Source organism: Schistocerca gregaria, chromosome 2, assembly GCF_023897955.1.
Source record: "Schistocerca gregaria isolate iqSchGreg1 chromosome 2, iqSchGreg1.2, whole genome shotgun sequence".
NCBI classification, from domain to species: Eukaryota; Metazoa; Arthropoda; class Insecta; order Orthoptera; family Acrididae; genus Schistocerca; species Schistocerca gregaria.
In genome coordinates, this window is record NC_064921.1 from 245,685,602 (window position 1) to 245,698,013 (window position 12,412).

At 36.6% G+C, this 12,412-nt stretch overlaps 1 protein-coding gene across 2 annotated transcripts in view; it reads right to left on the minus strand.

Annotated features, from left to right (window-relative positions):
• Positions 1 to 12,412, minus strand: part of LOC126336779 (sphingomyelin phosphodiesterase-like) — a 338,554-nt gene that overhangs the window by 95,213 nt on the left and 230,929 nt on the right. The window contains exon 2 of one of the 2 annotated variants that reach the window (XM_050000796.1): positions 2,950 to 3,107. The exons of the other annotated variant lie outside the window; for it this stretch is intronic. Within the exon in view, the coding sequence (XP_049856753.1) occupies positions 2,950 to 3,107 (158 nt within the window). The remainder of the gene's footprint in view (positions 1 to 2,949; positions 3,108 to 12,412) is intronic. 2 annotated transcript variants of the gene reach the window in all.

The window sequence follows — 12,412 nt, forward strand, 5'->3', positions numbered from 1 at the left end:
TCCGGGTAATAGTTTTAAGGTGTTGGTCTATGAGAGCAGAGATTCTCTCAGTGGGGGCACAGTAACCAGCCATAATGGGGCATCCTGGCTGGTTGGGTTTATGGACTTAAGGAAGCATGTGGAATGTGGGAGTGCAGGAAGTGGTAGAGGTAAATAGAGAGTTGGACTCTAGGGAGAGGTTCTGGGATGGGCATAAGGATTTGAGTAGTAACTGGAGATCCTGCTGGATTACTGGAATGGGATCACTGTGTCATGGTTTATAGGCAGAAGTATCTGACAGCTGACGGAGTCCTTCTTCCACATAATCCTTGCAGTTCAAAACAACGGTGCTGGAGCCTTTGTCAGCAGGTAGGACTATAAGGTCAGGATCTGCTTTTAGATGGTGGACTGCAGTTCTTTCTGTGGATGTAAGGTTAGTTTGCATGTTGAGGGATTTGGGGAATGATGTCGAGGCAATGTTCAAGGTTAAGAAATTCTGGAAAGTTAACAGGGGGTGATTTGGAGGCAGTGGGGATGGATCATGGTTGGATGGAGGAGTGAACTGAGTTAGGCAAGGTTCAATACTGGTTGCTGGTTGAGTCTGATTGGTCAGGTTAGTGGCAAAAAAGTGTTTCCACTGTAGGGACTGGGGGAAGGAGAGAAGGTCTTTAATTAGTCCTGCATGGTTGAATTTGGGAGTGGGACAAAAGGTGAGGCCTTTGGAAAGGACTGATTTTTCTGTGGGACTAAGGCTTCTGGAGGAAAGGTTCATAACTGTGTTGTAGGTCTGTTTATGTTCTGGGTTCTGTGTGATGGTGGGAGGGAGTTTTGTCCGGTACATCCTCTTACCAACACTTACTCCAGTCCGGTCACTAACATCATGTATCCTATCAAAGGCAGGGCTACCTGTGAAACCAGTCATGTGATTTACAAGCTAAGCTGCAACCTCTGTGCTGTGTTGTATGTAGGCATGACAATCAACAAGCTGTCTGTCCGCATGAACGGCCACCGACAAACTGTGGCCAAAAAACAAGTGGACCACCCTGTTGCTGAACACTCTGCCAAACATGATATCCCTCATCTCAACGACTTCTTCACAGTCTGTGCCATATGGATCCTTCCCACCAACACCAGCTTTTCTGAATTGCGCAGGTGGGAGCTTTCCCTGCAATACATCCTACGTTCCTGTAACCCTCCTGGCTTCAACCTTCATTAAGTCACTGTCCTCACCCATCCAGCCTCCCTCTGTTCCCATTCCAGCACTACACTGCCACCGTTTCACCTCCACACCCAGTATTTTTTAATTTATTTTTATTTATTTCATTTCTCTCCTTTCCACTACTTACCCCCTCCCCCCTCCGCACCTTCTCTGCTGCCCTCTGTCTAAACTGCAACACTTCACTGTCCGCCACTTCCACCATATTATCCCTCTCTCTCCTTCCCCACCACAGCCCCCTCATTACCCCCACCCAGTCGCTATTCCCATCATGCACTGGTGCTGCTGTTCACAGTGTGGTTTCAGCTCTTTGAGACTGCAGATGTGTGTGCAAGTTGCGTTTACGTGAGTGTGTGTGTGTGTGTGTGTGTGTGTGTGTGTGTGTGTGTGTGTGTGTGTGTGTGTGTGTGTGCGTGTGTGTATGTGTGTCTACTGCTGACAAAGGCCTTAATGGCCGAAAGCTTTAATTGTGTGAATCTTTTTGTTGTGCCTACTGTGACTCAGCATCTCTGCTATATGGTGAGTTACAACTTTCCTTCTCTGGTATTGTTACATTCCATCCTGGATTTTCCATTGTTTGATATTTGTCTATAGCGTATTTGTTTATCAAGGGAATCATATTATAAAATGCCACTATACCCAAATTCACCAGTTTTTGTCAAAATTTACGCACAGTAGCAAATAGTGGCTTAACAATCAGGTTCAAAGTGAAATAACATCAGTTACAATGCAAATTTTAGCACTCAGTGGCTCAAATCTTTCTTTTGGGGACTAAAGTAATTTTACACCTAAGATGAGAAATGCAAATTGGTGCCAGATAAGGATTCAAAATAAGATTTACTCCTTATTGCTAGCAGTCAGCTTAACCAGTTAGGCCAACTGAACGCACCTCCAGTTGTGACTCAAACTTTCAGTGTCACTGCTTCCTTTAACACTGTAGCTATTTGTTATCTCATGGAGTAAGCACTATTGGGAGGATTGGATTTGTTGGAGAGACAAAGCAGTATCACTAATGTATTGATGCATATATCCATGTAAACACTGAAATCAAAGACTCAGTCTTTTCATCAGACAAAGTAAATGTTGTCTGTTAATAAGAAAAGTGAAATATCGTGATCAAATTTTATTCATAAACTTTCTTTCTATACTTGTGTCACACTTAATAGTTAATATGTCCTCATGTAACCTGCTTTATATCAAGCCTATATTAAGCTAGAATTTCGAAATTAACTGGCACCAGTACATTTGCCAACTGGCAGTCAAAATGCAAATATAATTGCGCACACAGTGCTGACTGGTTTAAGTTTTTGCACTGCATAAATGATTCAGTCATATTTGGGAATAAAAATCTTAATTCCAAGAAGAGCTATGTTAATTACATTATGAAGTATGTGTTGATTCTAAGTCATTTCATGTAAATCTTTGTATAGACCCTTAAACATGAGCAAGGCAAAACACTTTCTTGTCATTTTTCAATCAAGTCAAGACCCAGTCTCCAATGATATCACTGTTGATGTGTATTTAGAGTAAAAGAACAAAAGACATAAAAGAAAATTTTGCATCAACACTGAATTATTACTAACTATATGAAAATTTCTAGTCTCTTTTGTTACAGTGATATTAAAAATATAATGTTATACATGCTGTAGACAACTTTTTTGTCCAGAAAATGCAGGTGAGCCAAATTAATACTTCATATATCACATGATTTGAAAGACAATTTATGTTTTGTATGTATACTTCTGAGGACATACCTTTGGGCTCAGATCTGTGAGATATTCTGACTCAATCTTATTTGTCAGGGTAAGATGATGCAATGCCTCTTGAAAATGAGGTGGCTTCACTCTTGTTGAATGAAATGTCTCCAGTCCATTCATAAACATCTCTGTTAAAGCCTTGTGCTTCCATGCTTCTACAAAAAAGAGTTTGACAGTGTTAAAAAGGTAATCAAGAGCAAAATGGGAGGATTTGTATAGAGTATTTTTTTGATGTAGAAACAGATATTGATGTCCTTGTAGTATGAAAAATTACTTTATGTGAAGTATCACTCTCATACTGATGCTCATTTTGATGTGATTATTTGGATTATGCTGATCACAATAAAATCAAATTTTCTGATAGTACCATAATGCTATCAAAACATTTACAAATACCAATAAATAAATCTGCGTACATGGATCTATGAAAAATTACTTTATGTGAAGTATCACTCTCATACTGATGCTCATTTTGATGTGATTATTTGGATTATGCTTATCACAATAAAATCAAATTTTCTGATAGTACCATAATGCTATCAAAACAAATACCAATAAATAAATCTTCATACATGGTATGTACTATGAAAAATTACTTTATGTGAAGTATCACTCTCATACTGATGCTCATTTTGATGTGTTTATTTAGATTATGATGATTACAGTAAAATCAAATTTTCTGATAGTACCATAATGTTATCAAAACATTTACAAAAACCAATAAATAATTCTGCATACATGGTATTTTATAGGGCTGCAATTACGGTATTTCATTGTAGTTTCGGAATAAGCAAGTCTTTATCAAAACTAGACATGATTGTCTTATTTGGGAGTTCTGCGACCGTTCATTAAATAAAATATGGCGTTTCAGTCTTCGATCGCTATTCTTTATTTTCAATCAATTACCGGTTTTGGGCTAGCTGCCCATCTTCAGATCTGTTAGACAAAGTTAAAAATGTAATTAGTAAGAGAGATACACTCAGTGATAGAAATATCTTAGTTTACAAAAAGAAATTTTGGAACGTATTAAATGCCAACATACCATATATTCTAGTTACAGAGTAACTTGTCCGTACAGAACACACGGTTCACTGTCATAAGTAAAGTAAATTTCAATCTGTTAAAACATTATATCGCAGTTTTTAAGAGTAACCTGATTGGTAACAGTAAAATTGCCCTCTACCTATAACAATTGTGCATCTGTTATTATTTCACCGTATATATATTTTAAGCAAATCTTTTCCGTTTGATAGGTACAAGCATGTATGTGTTACCAACAAATAGTGTTATAAGCTTCATTTTTATCCTTGTTACTGTTCAGGATGAAACTGTGACTTAACTCGTGAGAATGTATAAGTATTTTGTCCAAAAACATTACATTTCAGGAATTATTCACAAGTTACGTTTAAGAAAAACCACTCGAATTTGAAATATCGACTTTGGAAATAAGTGTTTAGGATTGACACACCTCATTTGAAAGCCCTGACTCTCTACAATTTAAAGAATATCCTGATTTGTTTCTAAATATTGAAATTTAGGAATTATCCCTGCTGCAAAATGTTGATATGTGATTATTCCAATTTTAGACCACAGTTTTGCTATCTTACAGCCCTAACAATTTTAAATTAAAAAATGTAGATTTTTACTAGGAAAATATGGCTGATAATTAAATATCATTAATACGAAGGTTTGGCTTTTAGGGAAACATTGTTGAACTTGGCTAGAAAAGTGCACACTTCAAAATCAAGTAGTGGCATTACAAGAATGTACAATTAATCATTATGTGAAGAACTGAATTGGCAGATATGTATACATATTATCTATTAACCTGCCTGATAAGTTGTTATTGAATATGTAACTGCTCTGTATTTTGATATTTTGTAGAATACTTCCTACACTAGTCCTTAAGTAGTTGCTGTGTCCTATGCCACAGCCAGTGACCAACAATCTGTGGTAGAATTCAGTCAGTAATTCAGTCACCATTTAGCTTTCAATGAGGCACCTTCAGTAAATTCAGAGTCTTTTAAAATGTTGTCTAGCTAGTTTTGGTTTGGGATACTTGACATTGATGTGAATTATTTTGAGGAAGTTTATGCAAAGTTTATAATTGTAATATTTGTATGTAACACTGAAAAAACTGGATTAAACAAAAAATATGAAGATATGCTTATTCTTCATATTACATTCTGAACTTCTGTATTTGTTCATAAATATACAAGGTCCAGGATCTCAAGAGAACATTATTGATGTCGACCACCAGAATGCTTAATTGACACTAACAAAAGCGTTTTTTTTTTTTTTTTTTTTTTTTTTTAAATATAGGTTATCTTTCTTCTATGTGTACTTCTTACTATCTCCATAAAGAAACAAAAAGTGCAATTTCATTATCACTTAAACTGTGCACTTAATGTAAGAGAGAGCAAGGCAGTTAAATTGTACACCAGCTTTAACAGTTGTACATTCATATGTGAATTACGGCTTTTCTTGACCTTTGCTACCTGAGAGATTGTCAAATAAACACCCATTCAGATGTTATTACTGAATTTCCTCTGTTATATCAGTAAGTTACCACTGTGGCATCATCAGAAATGGGTCATCTAGTTGCAATAAAAGTGCAAAGTTCTTAAAAATGTATAGGTCATGGCACTGAAAATTCTGAAGATGAGACACGTCCAAGAGGTATCTGTTATATTGCCCGTAATATAGTAATTCTTCACTTAGAAACCAGGAAACAACCCCTGTTGTCTCAGACCCATCAACAGTTAGTAGAAGAACGAGGGAGGCAGTACATGGCAAAGAAGAAAGGGAGCCCCCAGTGAGAGGAAGAATTCACAGCGTGATTGTCATCTGATACGAAAATGCCACTTATTGTATGAGATATAAATACGACAACAGAGAATGGTAGGTGGTACGTAAACACTAGAGATGGGCAAAACTGTTCTTTTCAGAGATCGGATCAGAACTGTTCACTCCCTGAAATGAATTAGCTCTTTTTCATGACTCACCACTCATTCACAATAGAAAATAAATGGAAGGCACATTGCCCTTTAAACTTGGTTTATTCCAGTACTATACCTGTATTTTGGTCTTATTTGATCCTATTTTGAAGTAACACAGATAATGAGTAAGAATTTTGTATTGTTTATTGAAATGTCCACAATATGACGAAGTTTTTGATTATTGATTTATTTAGCACTATCGTGGTTTTTTGGGTGATCGGAAAATGTTGTAGCTTGAGACTTGCATTAACAATATATTTGGCTATAATGTATTAAAATTTCATTAACCTCGTACAAATACATCGCAAGCTATATATTTTTAAAGTGAACGTTTCCTTCCAAAGATGCCTAAAATCGCAAAATCCGTACCAGAATAAGAAATATATATATATATATATATATATATATATATATATATATATATATATATAAATTTGACTGTAAGACTAAAGTGCTGCATATAGCCTTACGTAGAATAAAACAAGGAAAATATTGGTGTATCACATTTTGCGATACGTTTATCGGTTGGCTCGTAATTAAAGCGTAAATTGGAGTGTCCATAATAAAAATCCTATAGTAAGAGGAGTCTTCAGGAACCTAATCTGATCAGTTTAAACAAATAAAAATAAAATAAAAACAAATGATGCATACATAACATAATAATGTAATATACATAGCGGTATTACTACGAAAAAAAATATCCAGTAGAGACGAACTCTGATGCAGGGGCGCTGAGTCAAGCAGGTCGAGCCGCGAGCTGTATTGCTGCGTGACCTACGACCGCAGACACCAGAGTGACACCTGAGTTGCTTTGCTCAACGCTCTGGCTAGAGTCGAGAACGGTGGGATGAGCGTTGAGCGGGCGAGTTCCGAGGGTGGGGGGAGTGGTGAACGGCCACCAGTCACCCGCTCCGAGACAAATCGTCAATTCTCTTGCGAACAGGTTTTTGCAAGTAGTCCTTATGTTCTCCGCTAGGAGGCTCTCTGTCCTGTTGCTCGCATCAACTGCCCAGAGGGCAGGACATGCGACTGAGTGATCGCCGACAAAGTGCGATGCTAAGTTAAGCTGCGCCAGACACTGCATGCGGCAGAGGAAGCACAGAGACGGCACGGCATATGTGAAACACAAAATCCAATGGGGCACTGCACAATGCAGGCAGCCAAGGTAGAAGCAGGGCAGAGGCCGGCGCTGGCTGTGCAGTGTGCTCTGACCAGCAGAGACCCCGCTGATATGCTCTCTCTCTCTCTCTCTCTCTCCTCTCTCTCTCTCTCTCTCTCTCTCTGCTGTGGGAAACGTTTGGAGCTACCATTCTTTTTTTCTGAATCACTGATTGTTCACTCCTTTGAAAGATTCAACTCTGTGAATCAGTTCAGGAGCGGATCCCCCATCTCTAGTAAACACAGATATGAGTAAGGAAACCAGAAATTTTTATAGCAGGGCCACAGCAACCAGTCACAATGAGGCATTTGGGATTGTTGGGTTTGTTTGTATGCTGCTCGTGCTCCCAATCGCTACTCACATGGATCATATGGGTGTAAAAGACTCAGGTGTAAGATAGTCATATGCAACCATGAAACAAACCCTGCTTCTGTCCTAACACCAATACATGCTATCCGGTCAGAGACTTGATCACCTGTGAAAGTAGGCATACTGCATGTAAACTTCACACAGTTAACTTCAGTGGAATGGCTGCTTTGCTACAAACTGGACTCTCCCCCCCCCCCCCCCCCCCCCCCCCGAACACACACATTCTGCAGTTGAGAACTATGGCTATCTTCCCTACTCTCACGTTAGCTAACATGCATTTTACTGTATATTATGATTTTTAAGACTTAACAGTCATTTGTAAGAGTCACCTATATGAACAGGGCCATGTACACAAGGTGCTCTCTGATTTAAATATTTTATGTCTGCCAAACCTTTGCTTGATGTGCTACATTTTATCCACTATTATGACAATTTGAAATGAGGTTTCAACTCACAATGAGCCTGTTTCACAACAAAAATTCCTGAAGACCAAAGGTGACAGCAAAATCTGTCAAAACTGCTTGTCTAAAATAAAGAAGTATTTTTGCGATGTTGGCTATACAATCACTTCTCATTTCTCAACATAAGAGAATTTGATTAGACTTTTTTGCTTCAAATAATCATGGCCACTGGAGACTATGTGGTCTATGTTCAGCTGCTGAGTCAGCCATAGTGCCGCTTTGATCATCACTGCAGTTTTTGTTTACAGGCTTTTGCTGCTGTATTTTCACACTTACAATAAAGATAGTTTGAAAATGGACATAGGTCTCCAAAGCCAGTCACCATCAAGAAATAAACAAGATACTTCATAATGCAACTTATGATGGAACTACAACCATTTATTTCAATAACAAAACAAGTTTTGGAGCTATGTTTCAGCTGCTGTGTGCTGAAAGTTCGTAAATGTAAAACAATATGCTACGGAATTATTTATTCCTTTCTTAACTACGTGATGAATTATGGGGCTGTGCAGACGATGTCCACTTGAAAAAGAAAAGAAGAATATGACGCTGTAAAGGGACACCTTCCTCTAGCACTACGTTTCCTCAACAGAAGTTATCAAAACCAAAAATACTTTCTATCTTTTAAAGACAGTCATATTATCCCAGCTGTTTTTCTAAAAGAATTTGATATGATTTTGTACATGATGTGATGTATTTCAGGCCATAATCCATAAAAAAATTATGTTAGTTTCATTGTTACAATCGATATGTACTTGCATTGGATGTGCAGTTAAAATAACTTTCATTATAGAAACATTTGAAAATTACGAAATATTTGGCACACTTAAAATTTCTATTATTAATTACACAATTTAGTGCAATTTTTAAATTTCTTTCTGGATTCATTTATAAAATAATGGTATAGGTTAATAGAAAGTCATTTGTCTATGAAGTTTGTAAACTCTTTGGAATATTGGTAGTACTGCAAAATGAGTAACTGGTTGGCATCCCTGTGATGTGATCGGACGTGTTTTTCATTTTTGGCAATAACAATGTAATTTTTGGTTTTAAAGTGGAAATTGTAAAGACAGTATGATATAGAAAAATGCGAAGGAATAAAAATCAGCATAAAAACAGGCAATTTTTCAGTAGTTACCTCGTCAATTTGAACCATGATAACCTATGATATCAAAAAATTTCAGGTCCAAGAATCAACCCCTAGACATGAAGAACTGGAGCCAACTATGAGAAAAGAAGATAAGTAAAAAAGTTTATTGTAAATATTACTCCTCTCCAAGTTCATTAACAGAGTTTATTTTGAAGTCAGTGACAATCAAGTGATATGAGGGAGGGGTAGATTACATTGTATATTTGGGATAGGCCACAGAGAACCATCTTGTGATGTGTTTGTACAGTAAAATACTTAATTCTGTATTCTGAATACATATTTAAATTAGTTACTGTACATACTTTATGAGTCAGCAACTGAAGCTACCAAGTGCAGTGTTGTACACAATCACAATATCAGAACAAAACATGGCTACTTACAGAAAAGACAGTCTGAAGCCAATACACAAATGGTTTCGTTTGGCTTAGCAAACTATCAAACAAGAACCAATTATGAATATGTAACTGGATTGACTTTAATTCAAAATTAAAGTCTTTTCTTACAGAAAAATATTTATAGTCATTCAGTGAATTTTCAAATGTAGCTTGTGATACAAACCAGTAGAATATTAGTCATAAAGTAATAAATGTATGAGGTAGATGTAGGATGCAATAACTGTAGTAAGTAACACAGTTTGAAAGTGTCATGCTATTTTTTCTGACATTTGCAAAAGACATTGTTGTGTTGAGTCCATGCAAAGAAAATTTAAATAAATATATAAACATTCTTAAGGTTAATAAACAAAGGGTGTATACGTGGACAAGGAAAAAAAATCCCGAATTTTTCCCGGATATCCCAGTTAAAAATACTCTTTCTCCCAGGTGAAAACATGCGTTTTCCGTGTTAAGTGACAGTATACTTTCCCTTATAAATCCTTTGAATGGTTATGGTTATGGTTTTTTACATGGGCATAGAATTTCCCAGCACTTTAGAAAACGAAACTCAGGGAAAAAGGCATGTTTTGCAAATGTCTTTGATGTGCAGCAACATGTACGCTGCGTATTTTCGTATTACACTGCATGTTACTTTCCTAATGAGATAGCAATTCGCATTTATAAGCTAGTCATAGCTCATGTCACGTGATCTCACCAGCCGATGGCAGTGGATATTCAGAGCATAGAACACGTGATGCTGGCCAACAGAAACGTCACTGTTAAGTGGCATGATCACACAAACAGGGAAAGTTAATAGTTTAAATTAATATACATAGTGTTGCTGCAATGAAAGCAAAACTTTCACATATAATATTGGTCTCTAAGGTTAATAGGTTGCAAGATAAGCTAAGCTTTTGCATATAATGTTGATCTTTCTTGCGTGTGTTATCACACGAATGTGCCAGTAAAATTTTTATAATGACGTAAATGTCTGGTCTTCAGGGCTCGAAATACTTCTAAATGGGTCGTCATCAAAAAGTTGATTTTTAAATGAGAGTCAAACACTTTGTGATTTAACAAATTCATGGTACATTCTCGCACATAGATCAACTTACGTAAAAGGATATTTACTCTGAAAGTAACGCTATTCAAACCACCATTCGCAATATTATCCCGCGACCTGTTAGAAATAGGTTCGTTTCAGCAGTTGCCAGAGAGCAAACATTATGTCATAAAAGAAACAAGACATCAGAGGATACTCTAAGAGCATCGGAATTTCGTGAACCATACTAAAATGTGCACATTTAAAATGCATACTTAAGTGCACATTTGTATGTCCAGATTCCAAATGAAGTAGACCTCGACCTGATATTAAGCTTTTCAGTGTGGTTTTAGGGATGTAAGTTTTCTTGGAGCACCAGTATTGTATTATATCATGTTTGGTTCTGTATTATGGCAAAATGCCATATGTGCTATAAGATGGAAACGTGCACTTCAAATGCAGTGAACAGTTGAAACTAGCCATTACTGTGGAATGAAAGATTTCGTTTCAAATACATTGATTGCCTCTGTGGAAAAAGTTTATAAAAGTCAAATTTATTTAGCAAACAGACAAAAATAACTTCATTGTTCCGCAAGGCGATTAATGCTTCACTGTCAGAAAAGCGGAAATAAAATAAAATCTGAAACTAATGACATATTTTAGCCTTCCATAATTATGTGAATACATTTTAATTCACTTGATAGCTCCCAGCCACTGATATCTGTCTTGTTTTCATTTGACTTGAGAGTAAATGAGGGGAAAACAGCAAAATCACCAAATGTAAACACGGGTCGGGTGGAGACTACCCGCTACAACTCATACTGCTCTGCGCATCAGCCCTGGATCTATGATATTTGCAAATCGGGTCAATAATAAAAAAAATTGAATTTTCAAAAATTTGGTCCTCTTGTAGCACATGTCTTTCTGAAAAGCCTGAAACATAAAACACATGTGTTCGAGGAAATGTTAAGACACATTATTTGGACTTAAAGTGTGCCAAATTGCAGTGCCATGCCTTTTCATAAAGCATTCTTCTACCGCACGTCACTGTATTTCGCTCTGTGGAATTGAAACGTGTATAATTTGTAATGGATGCCATCAAATTATATTCAGGACAGTGGAAATTTAAATGTCCCGTGGTGCCTCTCGTACACCCAGTCGGCGGGTTTGACAGCCTGCCTCTCTTAAAAAAAAATCTCACAATTAATAGCGGATCGGATTATTTGTAATCGGGAGAACAATAACTCTTCAGAAAATTTGCTCTCTTTATTGTCTATTAGCTAATAACTTGCTGTTTTGTGTGACATAAAATTAAATATAGCATACATAAAACCAATAAAGAAAAGAGATAAGCAAGAAATTACACGTTTCTTCAATCCTTAGCTCCTAGCATTTTTTTTTCTCTAATCTTGCTACAGCTTTACATGGCGTGCTTTCCTTTCTGCGAAAGAATATATTACCTCATCTAAGTTCGTCAGTCATTTTGTTAATTGAAAAATCGAAATAATGTTATCTAATACTAAAAAAGCTGTTAAGACAAATAATACCCGAGACTGGTGTGGTTTCTTGATCTGATTACGTCTATTTTGTCACTGTCTGCTAGATAAAACAAAATAGGCCTCTCTAATAAACCAAATAAACGAGACTGTTCGGGCAGAAATGGCTATTTTTTATAACAAAACAGAATATAATTCACGAAGTACCAATATCAAATTAGATCTACTAAAAGCAAAAAGCTTTATGCTAGAAATTAGTTTCACATTTCATTCATACGCATCAGTTTCTCAAGCATGAGATTGAAAAGTAGTATTACGAAATTTTTATATAAACTTGGAATCGTCTTATTCTTCCATACTTTGTGTGATGTTCCCGTTTCTTCTCCTTCCTCATTCTAACAAACAATCTT